Below are 25,829 nucleotides of genomic sequence, written 5' to 3'. Positions count from 1 at the left end.
CCTTTGATGGAAGTCCATGCCTCTAAATGTAGCCCACTACGGTCCAAAGGCTGGCACATGACGCTAGCTTCGCTTCGCTACGCTAGGCCGAGCCGGCTGAGCTATGCTGGATTGTGCCATGCTTTGCTATGCTAGGTTGAGCTATGCTATGCTTGGCCGTGCTATGCTAGGCTGGCCTGGGCTGGGCCGGGTCATGCTATATTATGATAGGTGTCTGCTTTTCTCGACACAGAAGCGGGGTGTACACCGATGTCCCCGCCTGCTACCGCTCTCCGCCATGCTGGCTCTCGCGCGACTAAAAGATTTCCAATCTTCTTTTGGTTCGGCTTCGCCTCATTTCACAAACTGTGTTCTTACATTTGTGTACAGACTGTGTGCTCTTATTGTTTTTTAACTTATTTTATACATACAGATTGTGTATTTGTAAATAGCCATGTAATTATCGTTTTAAACGTGTTAAAAAAAAAGAACACGCAAAAAACAAAAAAGGTAATGGATATTTTGATTGTAAAACTTTGTTCTGTCTCATGTTTCAATGGACCAAAGTTGGCTTTTTCTATGGAGTGTCCTTGTTGCTGTTGTCTGAACCCATTCCGCATGTGTTGTCGGGTTTTCTGTTTTCCTCCGCCTCCGCTTCCTTTATCCCTGGCGCTCTGGACCACCAAGACCCTTGGATTCTTTTATTTTGTTGACCTCTGCTTATTACAGTGCTGTGCATGCGTTACGTTGTTAAATCTCTTCCTGAAGAGCTGTACTGTAGACTAAATAGTGAGGTTATACTGAAGTGTTGCAGCTTTCCTTTTGTGCTGTTGTGTTTTATGTCACTCTGCAGCCTCGATTCCTTGTGTGTTGTCCCTTGTGTCTTGCGCACATTAAAAAAAAAAGAACGAAAAGAAAGTTTGTTGTGGCTTAAGCGGAATAGAAACATACTTTTACAGTTTCAATGTGAGATCACAACAAATCCTATTTTTTCAACATAATGCCTTTTTGAACGATAGTTCTAAAAATGTCTATTTTAATATTTACTTGTTACAAGACATGTACATATTTGTAATATATAATTGAATAAATTTTATTGGTTGTGAAATCAAAGTTTGACTCATTTTATTATTATTATCATTGACCTATTTTATTTAATAAGGCACACCAAGGTGGATAGTTATTTAATTTACCTTAAAGTAGTACTGATTTCAGGCAGAAGATGTCGCTGTGCAGTCGGAACATAAGAGTCAAATTCTTGCACCCGATGAAAGCTGATGAAATGAATGAACTTGCATGGTACGCTTGATTTGATGTCAACCGCCCTGGGTAGAACAGACCATTTAAATGAGAGGCCTTTAATTAAATACACCCTGTTTGCATTATGGAGAATTGCAGGGATTATGTCTGCATAATTATCTATAATTAAAAGTGTAGCCTTTACAATATAGCTATTGTAATTCTTAAACTTTGAAGTGAAGGAAGATTTGACCTTTGCCTATTTATAAATGTGCATTTGTTTTTGGCGTCAAATAAGGTGGGGGAGGCAGTAATGAGGGTTAAAAAGCAAAACAGAAACACTTGAGCGCGCCTCTCAGCAGGGAACTGTGTTCATCTTCACAGCTTCCGAGTCCGCCTTTCACACCTAATAGGGTGCTACCGGCCCCCCATTCATGGGACCCTTTATACGACTGGCGTCAAGGGATTGCTAATTGGAGGTTTACATTTCCAAAAGAAGAAATTTGCGTGTGAAAAGCGAATCATCGTAACCAGTTGTTTTTTTTAAACCATTGGTCAATCCCCCTTCCAAAGAAAAGTCTACCTACATTGGGCGATGGACTAGAAGTGAGAAGCAGGGTCACATTTATGCAGAGACGTTTCCGCGGTGGAAGCAACAGCCTCTCAGTGGTGCTGGTATTTATGGTGTCAGAGTGGAAATCTTTCATCTTCCACTATCGCAATTCACTAGTTATCTCGAAGCGAGACGTGTCTGGGTCGGTGTTGGAAGCAGCGCCAGTGTCCGTCTCGTACATAGTTGTTGGAAGTGAAAATGGACCGTTCGCCTTTAAGGCGCCCGACTGCCTGTTGCTTTGTGCTGCGGAGAGACTGACGCCCTCTGGACAGTGGACACTGCAGCGGCATCACTCCATACTGGAAAGTGGAGAAGTTCAAAGGGGGGTAAAGGAGAGATCGTTTCCCGAGGATTTTTTTTTCCAAGCCCATCATCGCTTTGTTGTGGTAAGTGTTTTATGTATGTTGTGTTTTTTTGTTGCATATCTGCTCGCGAGACTCGTGCGTGCGAGAGAAGTCCGATAAGAGCCCAGTTTGGAAGAAGTAGTCCTGAGAGGGAGAGTCCACCAACTGCATCTCCTGGTCGGGGAGCTAATGTTGCTCACATGGTTTCTCTCCGTGATGTTAAGCAATGTGCAACAAGTGGGCGAGCGTGATGGGTGCAGATCGCTCTCTGTTTACCAAGATTTTTATGATCAGTGTTAGATATTTTATATCTGTAAAATACAACTTCTTTAGTCCATGTGCGAACAAAAACAAACAGGTAAAGGTAAATATACCGTGCGGTGAAAGCAAGACGACCACACTAAAAACGGTTGCCTTTTAAAAATAATAATTGGTTCGTAATTAAATTAAACTACTCATATTAATAACAACAAGCAAAAGACGGGAAAGGCAATTATATAGCAAAATGAGAACGCAACGTATATTGCATGACAAGCTCTGCCTCGAAAAGATGCTGCAGATAACTTCAGGAAGAATGCAACTCCCTACAGCTAGGACGGGACTGGGAAACGCATGACTGCATGAGCGCTTGTAGGCTATTTACAACATTTCCATCAACTCGGATGATGTTAACCTATGTGTCATGCCCCCCCCCCCCCGTGTGTGCAATGTATCAACCTCTCTACGTCAGACAATATATCATTCAGCGAAGATTTACTCAACAAACCCGTGTCCGGAATTCCACTGATGACGGATTTTGTTTATTTAAATCCAAACGCCGAAACAGCCCTCTGACCTTCACACCACCACCGCCTCAACCACCACCACCTCAACCAACACCACCACCTATGCCACCCTTTACTCACCCAATACCGCAGTCTTTGCTTCATCTCTCTCCCTCTACCCCTCCCTTCAGGTGTCTGTGCACCAGAAGCCCCTGTGCTGTGTCCCAGTAGCCTTGGAGATGAGGCCCAGCACGCAGCTCCTGCTGCCGGCCTCGCTGGCAGTGCTTCTGTGCCTCCTGGCCTCCCTGCCCGCCCCGGCCAGCGGCTGCAACAAGGCCCTGTGTGCCAGCGACGTCAGCAAGTGCTTGATCCAGGTGAGGGTCTTGAGTGGGGGTGTGTGTGTGTGTGTTGGTGGGTGGTAGACCACAGTGGTCGTATTTTTATATGTTGTTGTGGTTGTGTATGTAGGATCTAGTATAATGTAGTGTTATTGGCTTTGTGTTAGCAATCGTTGGGTTGTGTTGAGTGCCGGATTAGCACAACAATCATGTCATACACAAACGCACGCACATGCTCATGCACACGCACGCATATAGCCTACACATACACAAGAGTGTGTTTAAAAGTACAATTTTTTTTCAGAACCTTGGTTTCCATTCTTGGTGTAAATTCTGTCTACAGAACCGAATACAGCTGCCCATAAATGTTAAATGTTGGTGCACTTTCATTTTCAGGTTATGTGTCAATTCCCTGACAAACAACACATTAACAAATTAGAATGCATAACTTCAACTTATAATGATGAGTAAACCAATCAAAACTGATACGTTGTTATTTCTTTGGTATACCAGGCAGGGCTTGACTCGTCCGTTATGATGGACCTTTTCCTGCAAATGAGCAGTGATGCAATTTCACAGCAGTAGTATTTAAAGCTATACTTAGCACTACTCAATCCCTCCTTTCCATTGACATGAGAGGCATGGGTGGGATTTTTTGAACAGCATTTCCTTCATTACATCACTGAGCAGTACTGTGTGTTGAAGAGAGCGGGGGTCACTTTCTCTTTCAGCTCTCAGTTTTCTACTCTCGTAGTATTTAACTTGGCCAAACCGGCACTCTCCGTTATCATACTTCCTTCCTCCTGCCAGCGTTATTTGTAGGTCTTGGGACACTCAGTCAATCATCTGATGCTCATGGTTTCATCTCTCAAAGTAGTATATCTTTAATTTCTCCAGGGTTTAGATTGCAATAGACACTACAATTCCTAAATCAGCCAATAAGATGATTTAGATGACAACATAGTTTTGACATTAAGATGATTAAAACGTCAAAATTATTTAGACTTAAACAGCAGGGACACGAGCTGGAGCCTGAGAGTGAGTCCTGCTCCTGTCAGAACCACCATGCCTGGTCTCTTTATACAAATCAGGAACCAAACTCTTTTTGGTTTTCACATTAATCCGTGGGTCGTATTCTTATCAGTAAAATCCTGACCTTCTCCAGGAACGTCGTCTATAATGTACTAATCCAACATGTCTAGGCTCCTGTGTTTTCCTCTACCGTGTTGTTTTCAGCGTGAGGGACACGATCAAAGTGAATCGGCAGCTCAACAGTAGTCAGTAGAGGGAGGGGGAGTCCAGGAGCAATGAGGCCCGAGTCCAAGTTTGAGGCGATCTAGACATGGGAACGTTTAAATCTCAATTATTGTTATTTTTGGTTGAAGAATGCAGATGCTTTCTTTTGATAAGAAGGAAAGATATTTTGCTCAGTGTTGCATTCTTTTTACCGTGTGTGTGTGTGTGTGTGTGTGTGTGTGTGTGTGTGTGTGTGTGTGTGTGTGTGTGTGTGTGTGTGTGTGTGTGTGTGTGTGTGTGTGTGTGTGTGTGTGTGTAAAAGCTTACGCCTACTGAAAGAATATTTTCTTTTTCAAGAGAGCGGTAGTGCTGTAAATTCTTAAATTAACGTGAATATACCATTACCTAGGCTAATGAAAACAAAAGTTTTGCTGTGGCAAAAAGTGAGTTTTCATAAACGAAGACGCACAGTCCTCCCAGGGTTTACCAACGCATAGCCCTTCTCTGTGGCCGTTTGCTGCAAGCAGTCACTGATTGGTCGAACATGCGCTGTGTTATGCTTTGTTTCCGACGGGCAGAGCTAGGACTTATCTGAAGGCAGGGGGGGGGAAATCGAAACACTGAATTTTCCCCAACCACTTTTTAGCAGTGCATTTTGAAATGATTTCGCAACATCTTTATCACAAGGTTATATTGCTTTTTCGGATCATCGTGATTCTGGAAGGAACTGCAGAACTGTCAATTCGGCTCGAGGGGCCAGAGGCGAGATGGCCTCCTGCTGTTTTACTGCGGTAGAAAAATGCTGTAGGAAAATGGCATCACTGGTTCAAGCTGAGGCTTATTACAGTGCTGGCATCTACGTCTGCATCCCGTCAACTTCGCCTCCAATTTCTGTGTGTCTGTCTGTAGGTGGGTTTGTGTGTTTGTGAGATCATGCAGTGTTTGTCTTTGACCTTGTATTAGCTTAGCTGCCAGGCCTCGTTCATTATGTACCCTCAGTGTCCATTTTGGCCTGACGCGCTCTCTCCCTACTGGCTCTCGGCGATGTTATGATAGCTGAATTTGGATGTGGTCTCTAAATAAACTGGCTCCTCCAAATGTAGAGTTATTTATACATCTAGGGGGGGTTTAGGGAAGAGCTTCATTTGACCGGGAGAGCTCTATTTTTGGTCAAATAAACGTTTGAAATATGGTGCAATTTCCCCGGAATAGTAAACCTTTTTCATTTTTTATAAGGTCATTGGAATCTCACCAAACAGATTGCATGTATGCTTCAGTTTTCTGTCCTTATGTAATCTTTGCTGACTTTCGGTTGACTTTGAGGCTCCGGCCTTTTCAAATGGCTACACTCAAATGATTTATTAATGCAATAAAGCCTTCATTCTTCATACTCATGGCACAAACCAGCCGGTCCCCCATTGGTGTGTGTGTGTGTGTGTGTGTCAGTATTTGTGTGTGTGAGTGTCTCTGTGTGTATGTCAGTATGTCCCTGTCTGTCTATCTGTGTGTGTGTGTGTGTGTGTGTGTGTGTGTGTGTGTGTGTGTGTGTGTGTGTGTGTGTGTGTGTGTGTGTGTGTGTGTGTGTGTGTGTGTGTGTGTGTGTGTGTGTGTCAGTATGTCTCTGTTTGTATGTGTGTGTGTGTGTGTGTGTGTGTGTATTTTCTTCCTTCTTGCTCCTTATTTCTCGATGGCCCTGTGCCAAGAGCCTGACCTCAGCGGCACCGGCTCGTTAGCTGTCAGAGAGGGGAGAGGCTCCGCCGCCGGGGCCCCGTGGCCGTCGCTGGGCGCTGCCGGTGATTAGTAGGACGCGTTGTCCCCGGGGCCCTGCTGCATGCGCTCGGCTGCCACCTTAACTCATTTGTCTGGATTCCCCAAATCCCCGGGGTGGGGGCCGTGGAGGGAGGGAGGGAGGGGGGGGGGGGCAGGATAGGGTCATAGCGAGGTGTGTGTGTGTGTGTGTGTGTGTGTGTGTGTGTGTGTGTGTGTGTGTGTGTGTGTGTGTGTGTGTGTGTGTGTGTGTGTGTGTGTGTGTGTGTGTGTGTGTGTGTGTTGGGGAAGTTGTTAAAGTCCTGCTGGTTAGTTTGTGTGTGTGTGTGTGAGAGACAAAGCAGTAAGCTTTGTGGACTTGCTTTAGTGGTTGGGCTGCCAGGCTAGCCTCCAGCCCAGACGGTTTTGTCCAGGCCTCTTAAGCTGGGTGGGGCCGCACTTTCCAAGTTACACACCACCACCACCACCAGAGCTCTTCGGGGCAAGGCAGCACACGTCTCACTCTCCAGACCCCCACACACACACACACACACACACACACACACACACACACACACACACACACACACACACACACACACACACACACACACACACACACACACACACACACACACACACACACACACACACACACACACACACACACACACACACCCCTGGCGTATGCATGCAGCAATGACTGATTGCTGTGATTTCCATTTCGGAGAGCCCCCACTTGTTGAGTGTGAGCATGCTGAGCCTCTGGTGGTTCTCAGTGAAACCTCATCCATCTCTGTTCACTGCCGAGGAGGGAACGGCTGCCGGAGGTGTTTGCACTACGATGCTCGTTTGGCCTCACAAGTCGCCCTGTGTAGGGGGGCAGTTTGGAGACCTCGATGTGGTCGGGGATTAGTTAGTATATTTATGACTATAATTACACTTCCGTGACCCATAAAGCATATTCAAAATTGATGTGGGTATAATGTAGTCCTCTGTTTCACCCCCTTGGTACTTGGGTCTGTTGGAGAGAATCGCTCCCCCCCCCCCCCCTTCTCGGGCAACTGCAGTGAGATTTTCGAATGGTGTAATTTTCCACCTTGAGGCGGTCGTAACGGCCGCTCATCGGATTACCTCTTAACCACGGGCCGGCGGCGCAGAGAGGGCGAGGCTGGGGGTTTAGGGGAACTGCGTGTGGGGTTGTTTGCAGTCAGTCGCCGCTGAGTCACGGGCCCTGGTCTTTTATCATGCCCCAGACACTGTTTATGTTTAGGAGAGGCTTTGGGAGAACGAAAGAGGAGAGGTGAGGCAGAGTAGAGCAAAGACAATGTTGGAAACAAAACATTCCGAACAAGGCAGGCAGTGGAGGGATTCAAAAATGCTGTGGGAAGCGGCCGTGTTCTCCCTGGTCGCCAGGTGTTTTCACCCTCCACCTTCTCCCCAACCCCTCCCTCTCTCACTCTCCTTCCAGCTCCTTCTCTCGCTTACTCTCTCTCTTGTTGTAGTGACCTTGACTTTGTGGAATGTGCTCCCTGTGTGTGTGTGTGTGTGTGTGTGTGTGTGTGCGCGTGCATGCCTGTGTGTGTGTGTGTGTGTGTGTGTGTGTGTGTGTGTGTGTGTGTGTGTGTGTGTGTGTGTGTGTGTGTGTGTGTGTGTGTGTGTGTGTGTGTGTGTGTGTGTGTGTGTGTGTGTGTGCGTGCGCACATGTGTGAGAGGGAATTAGCAACTCCACACAGCAGACCCTTCCACTCTCTTTGCCCCCAACAAAGGGAGACCTGGATTCTGTTTGGTAAAGGAATGTCTGTTTTCTCCTTTGATTCCCCGCTGGCAGTCCTCTTTGATATTCACCCTAGCTGCGTCTCCAGGAAGGCTCTTTTGTTCAAGATATGGTGTAGTTAAAGCTGAGCGAAAAAGCTATTCCATTAAGAATCATGGAATAGCCAGGTTGGGAAACGGGAAACAGTTGAAGATGTGTCATGCTCTTGTTTCGTCCACACTTGGTTACTGTAAATAAACGGGCTGTAAGGGGTTGCATCAAGCGTGGCTCTTTCAGACATCAAACGCCTGAAGCGGCGGTCCAGTAGTGCCAGACACTCAGCCTCTGGGGCCCACTCAAACCTGCATAAATAAAAAGGAATAAACAAAGGTTTGATTGCAAAATGAACTCGTATCAAATTCGAGTGGTGTCTTCATCGGTGGTGTGTTTTGTTGACGGGGAATTAACTGCCGAATTATCTCTTCCAATGAAATTTCACTCATACCGTAGTATTGTATGTGTGCAAAGACTGTCATGTCCACCTACCTCATGTTTATAAGGTTACCTGTTAATCATCCAATATATATTCATCCTTGTTCATGCACCTTTGCAACAAACCTCATTGTACTTTTTTTAATATATGATCTCTATATTTATATATTCATACAAAGTAGCAGTTAAAGTTAGTCTTTTAGCTTTGTTTTAGCAAGTTTAGCTGTAGGTCTATTTTCTGAGTTCCTGGAGAGGAACGTGGTAACGTTTGGTTAGGTGTAGTCTACACACACTTGGCCAATAAAGCTGATGACGTGATGAAGTCATGAAAGGTTGCAATGGAAAAAGTAATGATGCCCTAGTGCCCTTCCTCTGCACCTTTCTACCCTGGAGGTTGTAACACGAGAAAAGGCCACCCAAAAATAATTGTGGGTGATTCTTAACAGGGTCCGACCTACCGAAAACATCTCAATACAGCAACGGTACTGTCCTATTCAGAGACAATTCTCTTCGACACCGTTTCACAACAGTTTTATACACTAATCTTATTTTTGTTAATGGGGATATTCATAGATACCCTTTATGCCATTTCATGTGTCTGAAAAGTGCTAGTGTCAGGAATTTTGACAACTGCCCTGGAAGCCATAACATGTTATTGGCCCCTGGCTGTTGACGTACTAATGGCATGTTTCCTGTGATCCTGTGCTGACTCCTGCTATTACCTGCAGCAGAAAAATATTTCCATACAAGTCTATCGTCTTTGTTCTGTTATTAAAAGCCAAACAGGTGCTTTTGTTTTCACAATGTGTTCCAATAGTTTGTATAGTGTAAATGATGTGTCCAAATGCCGCAAACGTTCCCGTTCACATACATCCTGCTTTATGTTTATCTTATAAATTGCCTTATTTGTTTCATGCTTAAACACCAAAAATGCAACGCGCCGCACACACACGGGCACAAACACACAAATCAGTTTTGCAAATAATGTTGAACCAATCCCGCTGCTTAATCCGTATCACCGTTCCATAACGTCACTTGAAATGTCTGAAACCACTCCAACTAACCCCAGCTGCTCCTTGTTTTCATACGGCAATTCTTTGTATGACAGAACCGTTGACCTTTACAGCTCTACGAACACACAAGTGGAAAAAGCACCCTGTGTCCTCATGTGGCAAGCTCCTTAAGATGTTGTTTTTATTACATATGTTATGGGGCAATGGCTGACGTGGGTTCTCGTGTGTGTGTGTGTGTGTGTGTGTGTGTGTGTGTGTGTGTGTGTGTGTGTGTGTGTGTGTGTGTGTGTGTGTGTGTGTGTGTGTGTGTGTGTGTGTGTGTGTGTGTGTGTGTGTGTGTGTGTGTGTGTGTGTGTGTGTGATGCAGGAGTTGTGCCAATGCCGTCCCACCGATGGAAACTGCTCCTGCTGCAAAGAATGCATGCTGTGTCTGGGTACCCTATGGGAGGAGTGCTGCGACTGCGTTGGTGAGTATCCCTCCTCATGTCTTAACCCTGTTGTCCCCTTCACCTAATAATGCAGGTATTACCGTCATTTCGATCAAGGCGATGCCATAGCTGGCCGAAGTAATGCCGGTGGATAGCTAAATATTATTGGGCTGATTGTCTCGTATAATATAACCTATCATATCACAAAAATATGTTTTTGGGACTTTATAGATATTATAATGAGATGTTGAAAGACACTCTTCCGATTGCGGGATCTCGTGTGGTTTTGATTTTAAACAACTAGGCTGAGCAGGTAGAATGTTAGTGCATTGCTGTTGAACTCTTTGGGTGTGAATTGGATTAAACCGGGGACATTTCACTTCTGTAATTGTCTGCTAGACCTCTGCCCTATATAATAATGTAATGGTAATATTGGAGTAGTATTCCAGAGTTGTCTATTATCACTTGTTCAATATTATTTGAAAAGTGGCCTCTAGTCATATATAAAACCTTTGCTCTTATTGAAAATAAATTCCTCAAGAGTAGGAAAAGGATGGGAAAGCCATCGTAAGGAGTCTCCTTCCTTTGTTGCCGTGTAATGAACCCAAACTGCTTTCCAGATTCTCTGGAGGCCATGTTAATTATCATGTTATTAGACCACAGGAAATTGAAAAAGGTTAGTCCCTACTCCGTAGCTCCTACCCAAACAGTCAGGAAGTCTCTCAGAGACTCGGGTAGATCAAAAGAAGCGGAGCCCAGAAAAGTAAGGTCAACCCCTTTCCCTGTGAACTTTGACCTCATGCTCTCTGCCTGTGCGCGCAGTTGGGGGTGTATAAACAAGCCAGTGAACAAAACACCAGCCGTTTTGTGGAGCAGAAAAGCATTATAATAATTACTCCGTTGTGTCTCCATCTGAACCGGCCCACGGGGCCTTCAGATCGCCTCTGATTGGCAGATATTATGGTGCATGTTGACAAGCGGGGCTTAGATCAGATTCTTTCATGTGGCCGGCGTCAAATAAAAGCACATGACACTGTTAGCGCGCAGCTCACTGCTGGCGTACAGATGTTTTCTTTCCGAGGAGTTTTCCTATTGGACGGACCTTTTCCTCTGTTAACACAGCTGAAGACGGCCCTCAGCTGCGGGCGAGTCGATCTTTCTCATTTATGAGATTGTTTTTCGCGGTGCGAGCTTCATGTCCATTTTAAGTAATTTTCCGTTCTAAACATGTGGTCTTGGGCCAAGCGCTCGGCTTTTGAAGTGCGTGTCTGTGAGTGGTTCTACCTAACAGGGGCAGACGAAAGAGCCGAGGGGGAGAGGACGGTTTGTGTTTTGAGAGGAGAGGGAGGACAGCAGGGAGGGGATGGAGGGAGGATTTCGTGTATGCTTCATCTAAAACAGCTGTTTGGGCTTTTGCTTTTTTACCGCTGACGCGTAATCCTATTCCTGCGTCCGTTCCCCGTTCAATGATTCACCCATAAGCTCACATTCACTTTGACTCATTCAAAAAGGGTTAGGAAAGTCATATATGTGAGTGTGGGGTGTTTGCCAAGTGATTTGCTACTGGGCTTAAAAGTGAAATGTAGTCTGCAAAAGACACTAAGCAGGGACACAGGGGGTAAACCAACGGTTTAAGTTCATGATTTTTTTTTTTTTGCGAGAAGCAAAATGCAAATAAAACACTCAAACTTCAGTCTCCACCATTTCGATGTTAAATGTTGTTTCCTTCCGCGTGTTCACGTGGTGCCGTCTTGTCCCCGTCCCCAGGCATGTGTAACCCCAAGAACTACAGTGACTCCCCGGCCACGTCCAAGAGCACCGTGGAGGAGCTCCACCGGCCCATCCCCTCTCTGTTCCGCGCGCTGACGGAGGGCGAGGCGCCCATCAACATGATGGTGGTGTCCTTCCCAGTGGCGGAGGAGCTGTCCCACCACGAGAACCTGGTGTCCTTCTTGGAGACGCTGGAAGACCAGCACCAGAACGTCTCGCTCCCCGGCAACAGCATTCACGCCAGCTACGACACACAAGGTAATTCAGGGCCAAACAGACAAACAAACACCGCAGTTTAAAAAAAAAAGACGGCACAGCTTAAAAGACAACTTGTCTTTTTCCTTCCTTTCTTTTTTTTTTTTACACGATTTTAATCAATTTACTTTCCACTTTTAACTGAAAGTTGGCAACCGTAGTGCGGTGGTGTTGGTTGGTTTTTATTTTCCTCTGGAGCTGTGTTGGCTCCTGCGACCCCATGCTTATTAGCTATAAAAAGACACACTCATGAACATGAGCACATCCCGCAGAGCTCATTATGGGCACCGAAAACCATGTGGTAGCCCCTCGCTCGCTACGTGCGATATAAAAGTAAGAACGATGTGGCGTCGGTTTATCGTCGCATAAAACCCTACACATTCCCGCAAGCTGTAGTCATGTCATGGCCTAGACGTGTGTGTGTGACTCATGTGTCCCCATCTGTGTGTCTCCCGTCGCAGACAACATGTGCACCGTGGTGTACTTCGACGACTGCGTGTCCATCCGCCAGTGTAAACTCTACTGCGAGTCCATGGGAGGATCCAAGTACCGGTGGTTCCACAACGCGTGCTGCCAGTGCATCGGACCCGAGTGTGTGGACTACGGCAGCAAGGCTGTGAAGTGCATGAACTGTTTGTTCTGAAGCGGGGGTGCATGGGATGTGGGGTACCTGATGTATGTACCTATACATGTGGACTGAAGGCATAGAAGAAAAAAAAAAAGCTATGACCGGTGTGTGTTAACGATTTAAAATATCCTTGTAAAATATCCCCTCCTTCCCCAATTTGCTCTTCCTTATGTTTTGTATCTCGCCGTTACGTTTCACTGTATATTTTTAGATCTGTTTTTTTCTTTTCTTTTTTTTTTTTACTAGAGGTGTATATGAATAATGTATTTTTACAACAACGATCCGCTAAATGTCCTATGGGATGCCAAATAAAACAAGATTTGGTGACTGACGTGTGGATGTATTTACTGTGTTTGATTTGAAAGGGTTTTGTCTTTCTCCTGCGTCACCCTTCTCTCATTCTAGTCCTAGTTAAGCACTATGCTGGCCAGGAAACGCAACATTTCCTGGGGAAACAAAGTTGTTATTATACCATTCTCGTCCACAGGTGTTCACTGCTCCCTGTCTGTCTCGAGAGAGCCAGCTCGCTGATGCCAATCTTTTACTGCTGAACAAGCCCCCTTTGTTATGCCAAAATGCATTTCAAAGGCACTATCGCTGATTCTGTTCCCACTTGGCATGCAACAGTAGTTAGCAAGGAGCAAATGTGTTAAAGGCACAAAGAGACCTTGTTTGTCTTTCTTAAATGATATTGAATCGGGGCAGTGTTGTTTTTTTTTGCCGGCACAGCTGTGGGTTATGTGGGAGAGAGGAGCACCAAATATAGCATGGAACTAATGCGTTCCATGTGGCCTGGTGACGATCATCAATCTTTGGAATATCACCACAGGGTTGGGGATGTGTGATTAAGAATGACGGGTGGTTACGCTCAATTGACATGAGAATTAATATTTCTTCCAACTACATTTTGTACACTAAGTTTAATTTGTGAAAAAATGACCACAAACTAAACACCCTTTATGGTTTCCAGATGGAGGAGTTAGTATTATTACTGATGTAGATCATAGTTCTATATATTTAATTGTATTGGCTTAGCTGCACCATTAAATCTGTTTTGTAGTTTAAATGCATTTATTGAACTACATTTCCTACCATGCAGTGTCGTTGCGCAGACTCAGAAGGGTTTATTTAGTATATGGAAAGCCGGAAGCGCTACTGTGAAATTGACCGAACGGACTACTAGTTGGTAAAGTTACTCAATTTTATCGTTTGAGTGTTTGGCACAACGATATCAGTTACAAACTATACTGCAGTACATGTAATAATCACAAATTTTATATCAGGGTTTCTTTTAAAAAATAGGGGGCTAAATTGGACTGTTGGGCTAGCGAATCAGCTAGCTTAGCTGCGTAGCTATCTAGCCAAGTTGTTAGCATATGGGCCTCTTAATTTTAGATCACAAGTGCACTGTGTATGTATTTAATTGAATTATTCAACTTTAATAGTATACGCTTCTATTGTCCAGCCACTTGCCTTAATTCTGGCCTACGACACGTTTGCAACGAGCTGTAGTGTGAACCGAGGACTGGGTTTGTCAGCTAAACATGCTGACAGCAGCTTGTGTTCATCTCTTGATGAACCCATGATTTTACTTTTCTGCACTACACATGTACAATGGCAATGTTTCACAGTTGTTAGCGACTAAGCAAAAAGCTACAATTTTGGCTTGTAGCTTCAGTGCAGTATTAGGTTGTAACGATGTCCACATAAGGTCTAAACCATTTCTCTAACATTATTTGACATTTGACTGTTCGTCTTTATGATCTCAAAAAATGTATTGACATTTAACCTACTATTAATGACAATCAGTAGTTTAGAACACCATGTAACGCCATGTTTACGTCATTAATCCTATTATATTATAAATTTGCTAGCTCTTTAGTTTTTTGGAGGCTGGAATGGGTTAAACCATATTGATCCATGCTAAGCTGTTTCCTTAGCAATACGGAGCATTTCATTTTTTGCTGACATTGCTGATTGTTTCTATGCCCTGTTAAAAGATTACCATCATATTCGTTCTACATCATAGCCCCATCTGGTGGGTATTTATTACTTCTGCAGCTGTCGTGTTCCTTCTTACATTCTACCATGGATTCAGCTAAAGGCAACTTTTAGCAATGCATTGATAGGTGATAGACGGCAATGAATACCAATGGCATTTATGAGCATAACTATGCAATAACAACAGGTTTAAGTTGTGCATTTGATTTGCAACTCACAACGCCCAACTTTTGGGTGTTTCGTTATGCCCAAAAGAATATTTTAGAAAAAGTTATTGATATCTTTATTTGCTGGATATTGGTAGGATTACAATCATTTACATAATTATACATCCAGAATCAATGTGATTGACATTTTCCAACAGTATTGATTCTGTGTTGAAACATAGTTTAATGCAACATTACTAGAAGCTGTTATTGTTGTGACCTAGCCAACAAAACTTTCCTTGAGTATAATATAATCATAAAAAACTCTTTATGCCAAAAACCTTTTTCAGGATTACAATGGCAGTTTTTCCCAGCTGAATGCTTAACATTCGTTTAGCGTGAATGCAGTCCACCCTGAAGTCCTCCTGGATGACCTCCTGATTGTTTTGTAGAGCAGAGATCAGCCATGTATAAAATAATGCAAGCATTTACCACCCGGTAGGACTAATCAAAACACGATCTAAAGGAGAGCCCTTCTAACCAATCAGAGGCGAGAATCCCAGAGTTATTCTCCGAAAAGAAATATCACACCCAGTACCACCATCTCTACTCCATTCAACCTCCTCGTGTGTGTGTGTGTGTGTGTGTGTGTGTGTGTGTGTGTGTGTGTGTGTTAGTTATACGCCCTGGCATATCCATTTACTGCGCTCAATTCAAAGCACACACAGATCGACCAACCTTTCGATCTGTGACGAGGTTGCCGTGCTGTCTGCTTTATGAGCGCTGTATAGTTTCTCTGTAACCGGGGTTTTAATATATATGCGTGTGTGTGTGTGTGTGTGTGTTGTTCCCGGCAGGTGTGATGTAATGCCGCCAGAGGCCTGAGCAGGGCAGAGCAGCCATGACGGAGTGCTTCCTGCCCCCCAGCGGCGGCAGCCCCTCGGAGCAGCGGCGGGCTGAGCACCCGGGTGGTGCCGCCCGCACCCCCAGCTCCGAGGAGGTCAGCCCCACCAAGTTCCCCGGGCTGTACCGCACGGGGGAGCCCTCGCCGCCGCACGACGGCCACCACCACCACCACCACTACGAGCCGGCCGACCCCTACCTGTCGGAGGACGACAAGGAGCACGGCAAGAAGAAGAACAAGTTCAAGAAGAAGGAGAAGAAAAGTAAGGCGCGGTGACGTCCCGCTGTCGGGGTGGGGGTCAGGCTTATCAGTAGGTTATTGCAGTGGAGTTGAAGGGCGTCCCTGCCTCACTTGAAGCTCTCTAACCCTAGCCCGAGTGGTCCGCCTGTGTATTCCTTGAGAAGGAAAACATACGGGGGGATCCCTCCTTTCAGGGATGGCAAGAATTGTAAAAAACACGTAGTGGTATTTTCTAAACTTGAACAACATTAAGTATTGACTCATTACTGTGAGTTGCATTCTGAAATCCACTCAACGATTACCTTAGGATTTAATGTAAAAAATGTCTGCCATCTTTATTTGGGCTACCTGTTTTGCTATGGGCTACTGTGCCAGACTTTTATACTTGCATAACGCACTGATGTCATTGTTGCATAAATGGTAAATTCCTATCCTGTTCTTATGCATGCAGATTCTGTTGATATCTTGGTCCGTTTACTTTCCATGCCTATATTTATCACTCCAACCAGGTCACTGTGGGAGAGCTAGTTCAGTGTAAACCCAGAGTGCCTCCTTTTATTTTATTTTATTTTTTTCATAAAAAAGAAAATAGTCTAGTGATTTTAAAGGTGGCAACAACCTCATTAAAAGGGCACTAATTAGGTCTGACTAATGGTAGCTGCTGCGATTAGAGGGTGATGACAGATCCAACAGATAACCGGTTCAGCGAGAGGAGCCTGTCGTGTGCATTGGGAGCTATGATGCTAATTCAGTAACTGACCTCCTTTTTATTTTTTCTCCTCCTCCAACTCCCTGTTCTCAAAACCAACCTACTTTCCTGTTTTATTTTCCTTTTCGCTCCTTCTACTCCGGCGCCTCCACCGCAGCTGTAAGGGGGAGATCCGATTCAGCACAAACACGGTGTATGTATCTGCGTTTTCCCCCACTTGTGTTCCTAACCTTTTTGTTTGCTTCCTGCTCCTCCCTGCCTCCAGCCGAAGGCTACGCCGCCTTCCAGGAGGACAGCTCGGCGGACGAGGCCGAGAGCCCCTCCAAGATGAAGCGCTCCAAGGGCATCCACGTCTTCAAGAAGCCCAGCTTCTCCAAGAAGAAGGAGAAGGACTTCAAGGTGAAGGAGAAGGGCCCCAAGGAGCCCAAGGAGAAGGAGAAGGGCCCCAAGGAGCCCAAGGAGAAGAAGGAGGACAAGGACAAGGACAAGGAGAAGAAGTCCAAGGACTTGACGGCCGCCGACGTGGTCAAGCAGTGGAAGGAGAAGAAGAAGAAGAAGAAGCCGGTCGAGGCGGAGCCGGCGCCGTTGCTCGTGGAGGCCCCCGCGTTCAGGCCCATCTTCGGGGCTCCCCTGGCCGAGGCCGTCAAGAGGACGGCCCTGTACGACTGCATCCAGCTGCCAGCCGTCTTCAGGGAGTGTGTGGACTACATCGAGAGCTACGGCATGAAGTGTGAGGGCATCTACCGAGTGTCGGGTATGGAGACATCTTTGTTCTGCTCCTCAATGATTGATAATTGGCAGTGGCAAACAGACAGTCCTCTGTATTTATGCTAGAAAGTGTGTGTATGTCAATCGTTAATGTCTGGGTCGGTTCAGTTGATTGTAGGGATGCACCAGAACAGCTTTGTCGCTGTGTATAATTAGTGTCCAATGACAAGTACCATCTCAATACTTTTACTGAACGTTGCAGAATGTGGAGTTTCCTCCTTAATCATGATCTTATTCTACCTTGGAGTTATACTGATGGCGGATCCCTATTGGATTCAACAGCTACTCTCTTCCTAACAGAGGACTCCCATGTCCCAGATCGTGCCCTGACTCTCTCGTCCACCCCCCCCCGCCAGGTATGAAGTCCAAGGTGGACGAGCTGAAGGCGGCCTACGACCGTGAGGAGTGCCCCTGCCTGGAGGAGTACGACCCACACACGGTGGCCAGCCTGCTGAAGCAGTACCTGCGCGAGCTGCCCGACCACCTGCTGGGCCGGGAGCTGGTGCAGCGCTGCGAGGACGCCTGCGGCCGACCCACGGAGGCCGAGAAGGTGGCGGAGATCCAGAGGCTGCTGACGGAGGCGCCGCCCGGCGGCGGGCTGCTGCTGGCCTGGCTGGTCACGCACATGGACCACGTCATCGCCCGCGAGGCCGACACCAAGATGAACATCCAGAACATCTCCATCGTGCTCAACCCCACCGTCCAGGTAAAACGGAGAGGGGTGGTGTAACGTCGCGGAAGAACTGCTCTTTCTTTGCTTACTTACATTTTTAAAAAGTCTTTTTTATTTGGTATCAAACAATCTGTATGGATTGTAATGCACCTAGACTGACGGGAGACTAGGGCCTGACTGGAGACTAGGGCATGACTGAAGACTAGGCCTGACTGGAGACTTGGCCCTGACTGGAGACTAGGCCCTGACTGGAGAATAGGACTAGACTGGAGAATAGGACTAGACTGGAGTCCAGGCCTGAATGGAGAAGGGTCTGAGTGGAGGCCAGGCCCTGAGTGGAGGCCAGGCCCTGAGTGGAGGCCAGGCCCTGAGTGGAGGCCAGGCCCTGAGTGGAGGCCAGGCCCTGAGTGGAGGCCAGGCCCTGAGTGGAGGCCAGGCCCTGAGTGGAGGCCAGGCCCTGAGTGGAGGCTAGGCCTCCAGGCTGGACTAGATATTGGGCCTGATTAGAGCTGTTCTCCTGTTGCGGTTCAGATCGGGAACAGAGTGCTGTACATCTTCTTCACCCACGTGAGGGAGCTGTTTGGAGACGTGGTCCTGAGGCCCGTGGTGCGTCCGCTGCGCTGGTCCAACATGGCCACCATGCCCGCGCTGCCCGAGACCCAGGAGAGCATCAAAGAGGAGATCCGAAGACAGGTGAGTCCACACACCACACTGACCCTCAATAGGATCTTCAACAGGACATCACCGGCGGCTACCAAACATTTATTCCACCATTGGCCGTGTGGCGTGTATAGCGGCCACATTTGGTTAGCATTTTCGCCAAGCGACCCTTTCCTGATTCTTGTATATCTGGGTGCAACGATATCTGATAGCTTGAATTAGGGCTGTATGGTATGGACTAAAATGTATATCATGGTATGATTTGAGGCATAGACGGTAACGGTATTATCAAGGTATGTTATTTTTATCTACTAATTTCGATATGCTTCTGAAGGGGTAAAATAGTGGTTAGGCAGCAAAACGGCATAAAAAAAAAATCCAAAATCTTTTCTTAACTAACTGAAAAACACTAATGTTTATTAGTATGGATTTTTCTCCACTTGCTCGCAGACCTTGCAGTATAGTTTTTGCAGTATAGTTTCGCCTGCGTGCTTACGCAATAGCATACTGCCAGTATCGCTGTCAAATCTGTCCCTTGGAAAAGTAACGTTGCGCCGAATTGAAATGGGAACTATGTTTCGTTACCATATTTTCAGTAGTTGTGCGTAACTTTACTTTTTACACGAAAAAGTAGTGAGGTTGCTGTGTTAACGCGTTACTTTGTTACGCGTTGCACCCAACACTGTCTACCGGTCACACCGGCCTCACGGTAACGTCATTATCCATACCGTAGCGCAAATTCACACGTTGTACTTTCTATAGCGTTTATACCGTACACCCCTAGCTTGAGTTGAATTGATGCACTGTTACAATGCAGCGTCCTGCATAAAGATGACCTCTTCTGGCTGGCCATGTGTCTGCTGCCAGAACAAACATCTGTGCTCATGATAACTGGAAAGACTTAGGTCTCTCAATTAGGTTGACAGGGTGCTGGAAAGGAATCGGAAATGATGCATCATTTGTGCACACACACACACACACACACACACACACACACACACACACACACACACACACACACACACACACACACAGACACAGACACAGACACACCAGCTCTATTGGTCTGTTTGTAATCCCTCATCAGAATCAGATATAATTGAACGATCCCCGGGGGAAATTGGCTAATTGCTTCGGGTAGGGGGGCACCATTGAAAGAGCTAAAAGCCGACTTGTACGTGTGTGTGTGTGTGTGGTCAGGAGTTCCTGCTGAACTGCCTGCACAGGGACCTGCAGGCCGGCGTGAAGGACCTGTCCAAGGAGGAGCGGCTGTGGGAGGTGCAGCGCATCCTGACCGCCCTCAAGCGCAAACTGAGAGAGGCCAAGAGACAGGCGAGTCCAGGACAGGATTTTGTTTTTTTTAGTTTGTTCGTTTGTATTTGTTAGGGACAGATGCAGCTCATGTGGATTGTGCACAATCCAGCCGAAAAACATCATAACGTTTAATAGCTTTAGCTCATTTCCAATGCCCGTCGCTAGAGGGGCCTTTAAAATAACATGCATAAAAATATACGAGGAACAGCCTACCCATTCATCCATCTCTGTTCTACCATTCATTCGTCTATATATCCATCCATCCCTATATGCAATAACATGTTCACATACTAGCCTGCCATTCCCTAATCTAGTCCTATACATTGCACATACAATGTGCAATGTACGTGAATGTACGGATGAGTCCATCTAATGCATCTACACATCTGTTACCTTTTGTAATGTCTTTGTTTCCTATGTCTTCTCTATAAAGCATTCCTCCTTATGAATAATATGTGCTGTTATGTTATATTGTGGGATCTAATAAAACTATACCAACTATTTCAATTTCTGAGGACTCAGATCTATGTTTAGAAACAGAGCTCAGTTTCTATTTCATAAAGGAAAAGTTAATTACAGTTACAATAGTTTATTATTTTAGTTAGATACAGCACTGAAGTTGTCAAAGCTTGTGAATAAAATGTGATAATAACATGGGTACAATAGACGTTACTTTTATTTATTTTTTAATGCACAAAACTTGTATTTACTGGTTCCTTTTACGTAGGAGTGCGAGAGCAAGATAGCCCAGGAGATAGCCAGCCTATCTAAAGAGGATGTTTCTAAGGAGGAAATGAACGAGAATGAGGAGGAGGTCATCAATATCCTTCTTGCACAGGTAATGATGCACACATTCTAATAATAATGATACATGGTATTTGTATAGCGCTTTTCTCCCACTCTTTTCTCCCACTTTGTAAAAAACAACCAATAAAGAAACAAAAATAAATGGAAAGTTGATGTGTGCGGGGAGTGCTCTAAAGGTAATGAACCGCCCTGGATGGGGCATATCTTGTCTCTTCTTATCAATAAACATCTATTTTCCTGCATCAGCCATCAGTGGCAAGGGCTGTCCTCCTTTACAGAGTAACTGTAGGATTCGGTTTGCTTCACAGAATAGCTCTAAACACGTGCCAGCAGATTTTAAATAATTGTAACATTAGGACGGACTAAAGTGTTTCCCTCAACCCTTGGAGAGGGTGAACAGCGCCACTCGACCCCACCGTCAATATCTGTGCTCGTCCGTCCGTCCTGCATCCGGGTCTCATTCCGCCCGTGGTCTCCGTGGTCGTGTGTTCCTCAGGAGAACGAGATCCTGACGGAGCAGGAGGAGCTGCTGTCCCTGGAGCAGCAGCTGAGGAGACAGATCGCCACCGAGAAGGAGGAGATCGAGAGGCTGAGGGCCGAGATAGCAGACATACAGAGGTACTGTTCCATACAGAGGTACTGTTCCATACAGAGGTACTGTTCCATACAGAGGTACTGTTCCATACAGAGGTACTGTTCCATACAGAGGTACTGTTCCATACAGAGGTACTGTTCCATACAGAGGTACTGTTCCATACAGAGGTACTGTTCCATACAGAGGTACTGTTCCATACAGAGGTACTGTTCCATACAGAGGTACTGTTCCATACAGAGGTACTGTTCCATACAGAGGTACTGTTCCATACAGAGGTACTGTTCCATACAGAGGTACTGTTCCATACAGAGGTACTGTTCCATACAGAGGTACTGTTCCATACAGAGGTACTGTTCCCTCATTTAGATAGCTGCGATACAGAGGTACTGTTCCCTCATTTAGTTATATTTTTTATCATGGATGATGTTGTGTTTTTATGCTAGCTGGGTCCTGAATGTGGAGTAGGTCAATTGTTGGTTGTTTCAGGGAATCAATCTTTCCGGTCAATCCCATCCGTGCCCGTGGCAATTTCATCTTAATGTTGCGGACTAAGCGGAGGGAGGGAGCACTCTTGCCCACTTCTGCATTTCAATCTTTGTCTTTAAAATGCTCACTTGCTTGCTTGTTGTTACACTTAAGAAAGCTTTAAAGGATGATGTATAATGTATTATGCATTCATTACAAGTTCCCTTCACCTAGAACAGTTTCCACTGTGTTCAAACAAGTATTTTACAATACCAGGCTGCCCTGGAAATGTATCCTTTTAGGGAAAAAGCCACTGGGTCTTTTTTTTGACAGCACAAAGACCACATGCCGGCAATGCCATCAAGTGAAATACAATCATGTTGAGTCAATGGACGTGGCTGTACTTCTTTAGACTATGACATAAGTGAAAAGATTCTGGCGATATATTCATCATTGCCCTTATAGTACGGTGTGCCATGAACAGTTATGCATTTGAATTTTGGTTGATATTTGTAGTGCCAACCAAAAAAAGAAATAGAATTGTATAGTTTTCACGATGCGCACAGAGCACGATTATTTATTCATTTGACAGGGACAGTGCACAGCTCATTAGCAGTACCAGAGTCAACTAGAAGCTAATTTCCATCAATAGTCCCTGGGCAGGAAACGGAGGATAACATCTCTGTCAAAAGGGAAACCTAACACTGAAGTATAAAAACAATAACACAACATTTTACAACAGTAAAACACAACACAATACAAACAATAAAATCACTAAATTTAGAACAACAACAGCAAAATCACAACATTGGGACATGTAGCGGCAACTATTGCTTTGCTGGCTTCGTACGGGACTCCTCTGCGTTGTCCCTACCCCGCCATGTGATTTGGGCTTTGGAGGTGATAGCAGAATCCTCAGCCTAAAGGGCTGGGAGGGCTGGCCTAAAACTAATCGGTTTTTTCAAACCAAACCCGATTATCGGTTTGAATCAAATATATATTTTTTTAAGTGTGAATTATTTTTGATGATTAACAATGATTAACCAAAGCAAAATTGGGTTGACACAGACTTTAGGCAAACTCTAAGCACTCACTTTTTCAGCGCATGCTGCCATGTTGACATTTTACTCTTCAAAAAAACAAACATTTATTGACCATAAATTCGAATTATGATTAATAATCTATGAATCGCCCAGCTCTAGCTGAAGTGCTGTGCACTTCTAAAGCCCTGCATGGCTCCCTGTCTCCAGCCGCCAGCAGGGACGCAGCGAGACGGAGGAGTACTCCTCTGACAGCGAGAGCGAGAGCGAGGACGAGGAGGAGCTTCAGCTCATTCTGGAAGACCTGCAGAAGCAGAACGAGGAACTGGAGGTGAGTGGAGAGAGGGCTGCGGCCTAAGCGCTTGAGGTTATTGCATTGATGGTTTCTGATATGCTCATGTGGGTGCCAGGTAGTGGGTGCCAGGGTGTGGGAGCCAGGATGTGGGTGCCAGGGTGTGGGTGCTAGGTTGTGGGTGCTGAGTTGTGGGTGCTAGGTTGTGACACCATCGCAATAAAGGAGATAGTTCCGTCTGCTGTTATTTTTTGTAGTGAGGTTTGATTCCAAAATATAAGTGATTTAATGATATACAATAGACATCAAAGTGATTTGCACTCAGACAGATGGAAATAGCATGAACTCGAATCACATGACGTTCCTTTGATCGTACAACCGATGTGTTGTGTTAAACGCTCTCCGGCCTTGTCTGTCTGTCTGTCTGTCTGTCTGTCTTTCTTTCTTTCTTTCTTTCTTTCTTTCTTTCTTTCTTTCTTTCTTTCTTTCTTTCTTTCTTTCTTTCTTTCTTTCTTTCTTTCTTTCTTTCTTTCTTTCTTTCTTTCTTTCTCTCTTTCTCTCTTTCTCTCTTTCTCTCTTTCTCTCTATCCCTCTCTCCCTCTATCCCTCTCTTCCTCTATCCCTCTCTCCCTCCCTCTCTCCTTCCCTCCCTCCCCAGAACAAAAACACCCACCTGAACCAGGCCATCCACGAGGAGCAGGAGGCCATCCTGGAGCTGCGTGTCCAGCTCCGCCTCCTCCAGAGCCACAAGCTGCAACAGGAGCAGAGCGCTCCGCCCGCCGTCGAACAGACGCCGCCCGCGGCTCCGCCCTGCCCCGAGTCCCGCGGCGAGGAGCCTACCGCCAAACGCCCCACTGCCGCCGCCGCCGCCGCCACAACCCCCGCCACTGCCGACCCGGGTGTCGCCGCCGTTCCCGCCAACGGGAAAGCGTGCAAGGAGCCGTCCAAGCCCTCGCCGAGCAAAGACAGGCGTGAGGCCAACATGTGAGAGGAAGGGGGGGGGGTGGTGGTAGGATCAGAGGTCACGTGTTCTTCTACCACGGCGGTGGCTTTGAGCCGCTGTACGTGTGTCGGTGCTGGTGACAGCGGCCTCACACAGACCACTGGTGGGGCCCCGAATGCATTCAAAGCCTCCTTGGAACCATAGGGGTAAAAGATTAGGCCGATGTCGCAAAGCCAACAGGAAATTACCTTTTGGTTCGCTCAGCATTTTGAGTATCTCTTAAGTAAAACCAACCTCTCTTTATCTTCTTGTCTGTCCTTCTCGCTCAGTGCAGCAAGATAGGGCATAGAATGATGATATTATGCCATAACTGGACAAGTTTCCCACGACAACCACTAAGGGTCACTCAATAGAGCTCTGTGATAAATGATGACTTCATTGTTGATCTGTGTATTATATATTTAAATAGTGCTCTGGGTGTGATGGAAGAATTTTGTTTGTTTTTTTCAACTGCATTGATTTTAATTAACTGGCTTTTTTATTAATATATAAATGTATCTATAAATATATTGTAGTTATTGTATTTGATTGGTTGTTGGAACTGCAAATGAAAATAAACGTACCTGACCATAGGACAAAAAGACATGTCCGTTGAATGACAAAAGTGCACGGCTCACTGCTACATGTATATAAAAAAACGTTCAATAATTGAGTCAGGTAAATCTGCTCGGGCATCTATTTGTTTTTTTAACCATCACCTTCCGTGAATATATTTTTTGATATTCCTTCAATGCATTCATGAGACAAATTAACCTTTCTCTGTTACATCAGTCTTAACAAAAAAAACGGCTCACATCTGAAATGCTGATTCAACTTAATGGAATGCTGACACGTGTCTTGTGATGACAAAATGTACGAAAACGGATTAGTCTAAGCATTAATGCTGATTTTTTTTTTCTCTCTTTCATAGATTCAGTTGCAAGTTTGTTTGTGAAAGTCAATCATTCATAGTAACTGTCCATTGCGGTAGTACTGTGGTATTCTGTTGTATCTGTGATATGTAAAGCTAAGGCAAAGCCTACTTTATGTATATAATGTAACATTTTGGAAACATACTGTATTTTTCAGCTCTTATTGTCTTACATTATTTGTATTATTACTGATCTTCATAGTGTTTGCTAGTGGGATTCTCCCGGCATTAGACATTGGCTTATCAAAGCAATCACTTTTTCGGTAATCACAATTACTATTCGTTAATCTCTTGTGAATTTTGAGTGAGTGCTTAGAGTTTGCCTAAAGTCTGTGTCAACCCAATTTTGCTTTGGTTAATCATTGTTAATCTTCAAAAATCTCTTGAAACCGGTTAATACTAGAAGGAAATCATGCGCTTCTCATAAAAGTATTTTCATATGATCCCAGGCTTTTTTGAAGCTTATTGTTGCAGACAGATTAATACTGTGAAGAATAAAGTGACAACCCATGTGAATTATTGTGTTTATTTGCTCTTGATAAACTCACTGGAGTGGCTAGTAAAATGATCAGATAGATGTTCACGTATGTGAACACACAAAAGAGTACACTTGGTTTATTCCAACATTCCGATTCCCTATGCTTCCTCATACCTGCTCGTATGCCCACCGTTCCCCCGGTAAATAACTAAACCATAGACAA

At 45.3% G+C, this 25,829-nt stretch overlaps 3 protein-coding genes across 8 annotated transcripts in view; all 3 read left to right on the top strand.

Annotated features, from left to right (window-relative positions):
- ankrd12 (ankyrin repeat domain 12) overlaps positions 1 to 945 on the top strand; it is a 28,788-nt gene extending 27,843 nt beyond the window's left edge. For all 3 annotated transcript variants that reach the window (XM_060058644.1, XM_060058643.1, XM_060058645.1), the window contains one exon: positions 233 to 945. The gene's annotated coding sequence lies outside the window, so the exon portion shown is untranslated. The remainder of the gene's footprint in view (positions 1 to 232) is intronic.
- Positions 946 to 1,535: 590 nt separating this feature from the next.
- twsg1a (twisted gastrulation BMP signaling modulator 1a) lies at positions 1,536 to 12,932 on the top strand. Of its 3 annotated transcripts, none has more exons than XM_060058652.1 (5): positions 1,536 to 2,217; positions 3,131 to 3,313; positions 9,888 to 9,987; positions 11,716 to 11,976; positions 12,435 to 12,932. In XM_060058652.1, exons 1-5 carry the CDS (start codon positions 1,846 to 1,848, stop codon positions 12,614 to 12,616), a joined length of 1,098 nt encoding a protein of 365 aa, XP_059914635.1. In that variant the 5' UTR covers positions 1,536 to 1,845; the 3' UTR covers positions 12,617 to 12,932. The 3 variants fall into 3 exon arrangements, with proteins under 3 accessions (XP_059914635.1, XP_059914634.1, XP_059914636.1); XM_060058651.1 differs by having other exon boundaries at positions 1,638 to 2,214; XM_060058653.1 differs by having other exon boundaries at positions 2,106 to 2,230.
- Positions 12,933 to 13,693: 761 nt separating this feature from the next.
- ralbp1 (ralA binding protein 1) lies at positions 13,694 to 25,644 on the top strand. 2 transcript variants are annotated; one of them, XM_060058646.1, is made up of 10 exons: positions 13,694 to 13,787; positions 15,606 to 15,914; positions 16,867 to 17,355; positions 17,726 to 18,075; positions 18,574 to 18,735; positions 19,903 to 20,034; positions 20,744 to 20,854; positions 21,320 to 21,441; positions 23,134 to 23,254; positions 23,874 to 25,644. In XM_060058646.1, exons 2-10 carry the CDS (start codon positions 15,650 to 15,652, stop codon positions 24,201 to 24,203), a joined length of 2,082 nt encoding a protein of 693 aa, XP_059914629.1. In that variant the 5' UTR covers positions 13,694 to 13,787; positions 15,606 to 15,649; the 3' UTR covers positions 24,204 to 25,644. The 2 variants fall into 2 exon arrangements, with proteins under 2 accessions (XP_059914629.1, XP_059914630.1); XM_060058647.1 differs by lacking the exons at positions 23,134 to 23,254; positions 23,874 to 25,644 and adding an exon at positions 21,766 to 23,069 and having other exon boundaries at positions 21,320 to 21,459.
- The last annotated feature ends 185 nt before the right edge of the window (positions 25,645 to 25,829 follow it).

Source organism: Gadus macrocephalus, chromosome 8 (genome assembly GCF_031168955.1).
Source record: "Gadus macrocephalus chromosome 8, ASM3116895v1".
Lineage (NCBI taxonomy): Eukaryota > Metazoa > Chordata > Actinopteri > Gadiformes > Gadidae > Gadus > Gadus macrocephalus.
Note: the sequence above shows the minus strand (reverse complement) of the source record. Positions and strands in the feature narration are given on the sequence as shown.

Excerpts from the sequence above, each read along its gene's own strand:
- twsg1a (XM_060058652.1), top strand. The coding sequence starts at position 1,846 with ATGCAGAGACGTTTCCGCGGTGGAAGCAACAGCCTCTCAGTGGTGCTG. Across the intron at positions 2,218-3,130 it reads CCCATCATCGCTTTGTTGTG|GTGTCTGTGCACCAGAAGCC; the intron begins GTAAGTGTTTTA and ends CCCTCCCTTCAG. Across the intron at positions 3,314-9,887 it reads TCAGCAAGTGCTTGATCCAG|GAGTTGTGCCAATGCCGTCC; the intron begins GTGAGGGTCTTG and ends TGTGTGATGCAG.
- ralbp1 (XM_060058646.1), top strand. The coding sequence starts at position 15,650 with ATGACGGAGTGCTTCCTGCCCCCCAGCGGCGGCAGCCCCTCGGAGCAG. Across the intron at positions 18,076-18,573 it reads TGCTCAACCCCACCGTCCAG|ATCGGGAACAGAGTGCTGTA; the intron begins GTAAAACGGAGA and ends GTTGCGGTTCAG. Across the intron at positions 18,736-19,902 it reads AAGAGGAGATCCGAAGACAG|GAGTTCCTGCTGAACTGCCT; the intron begins GTGAGTCCACAC and ends GTGTGTGGTCAG.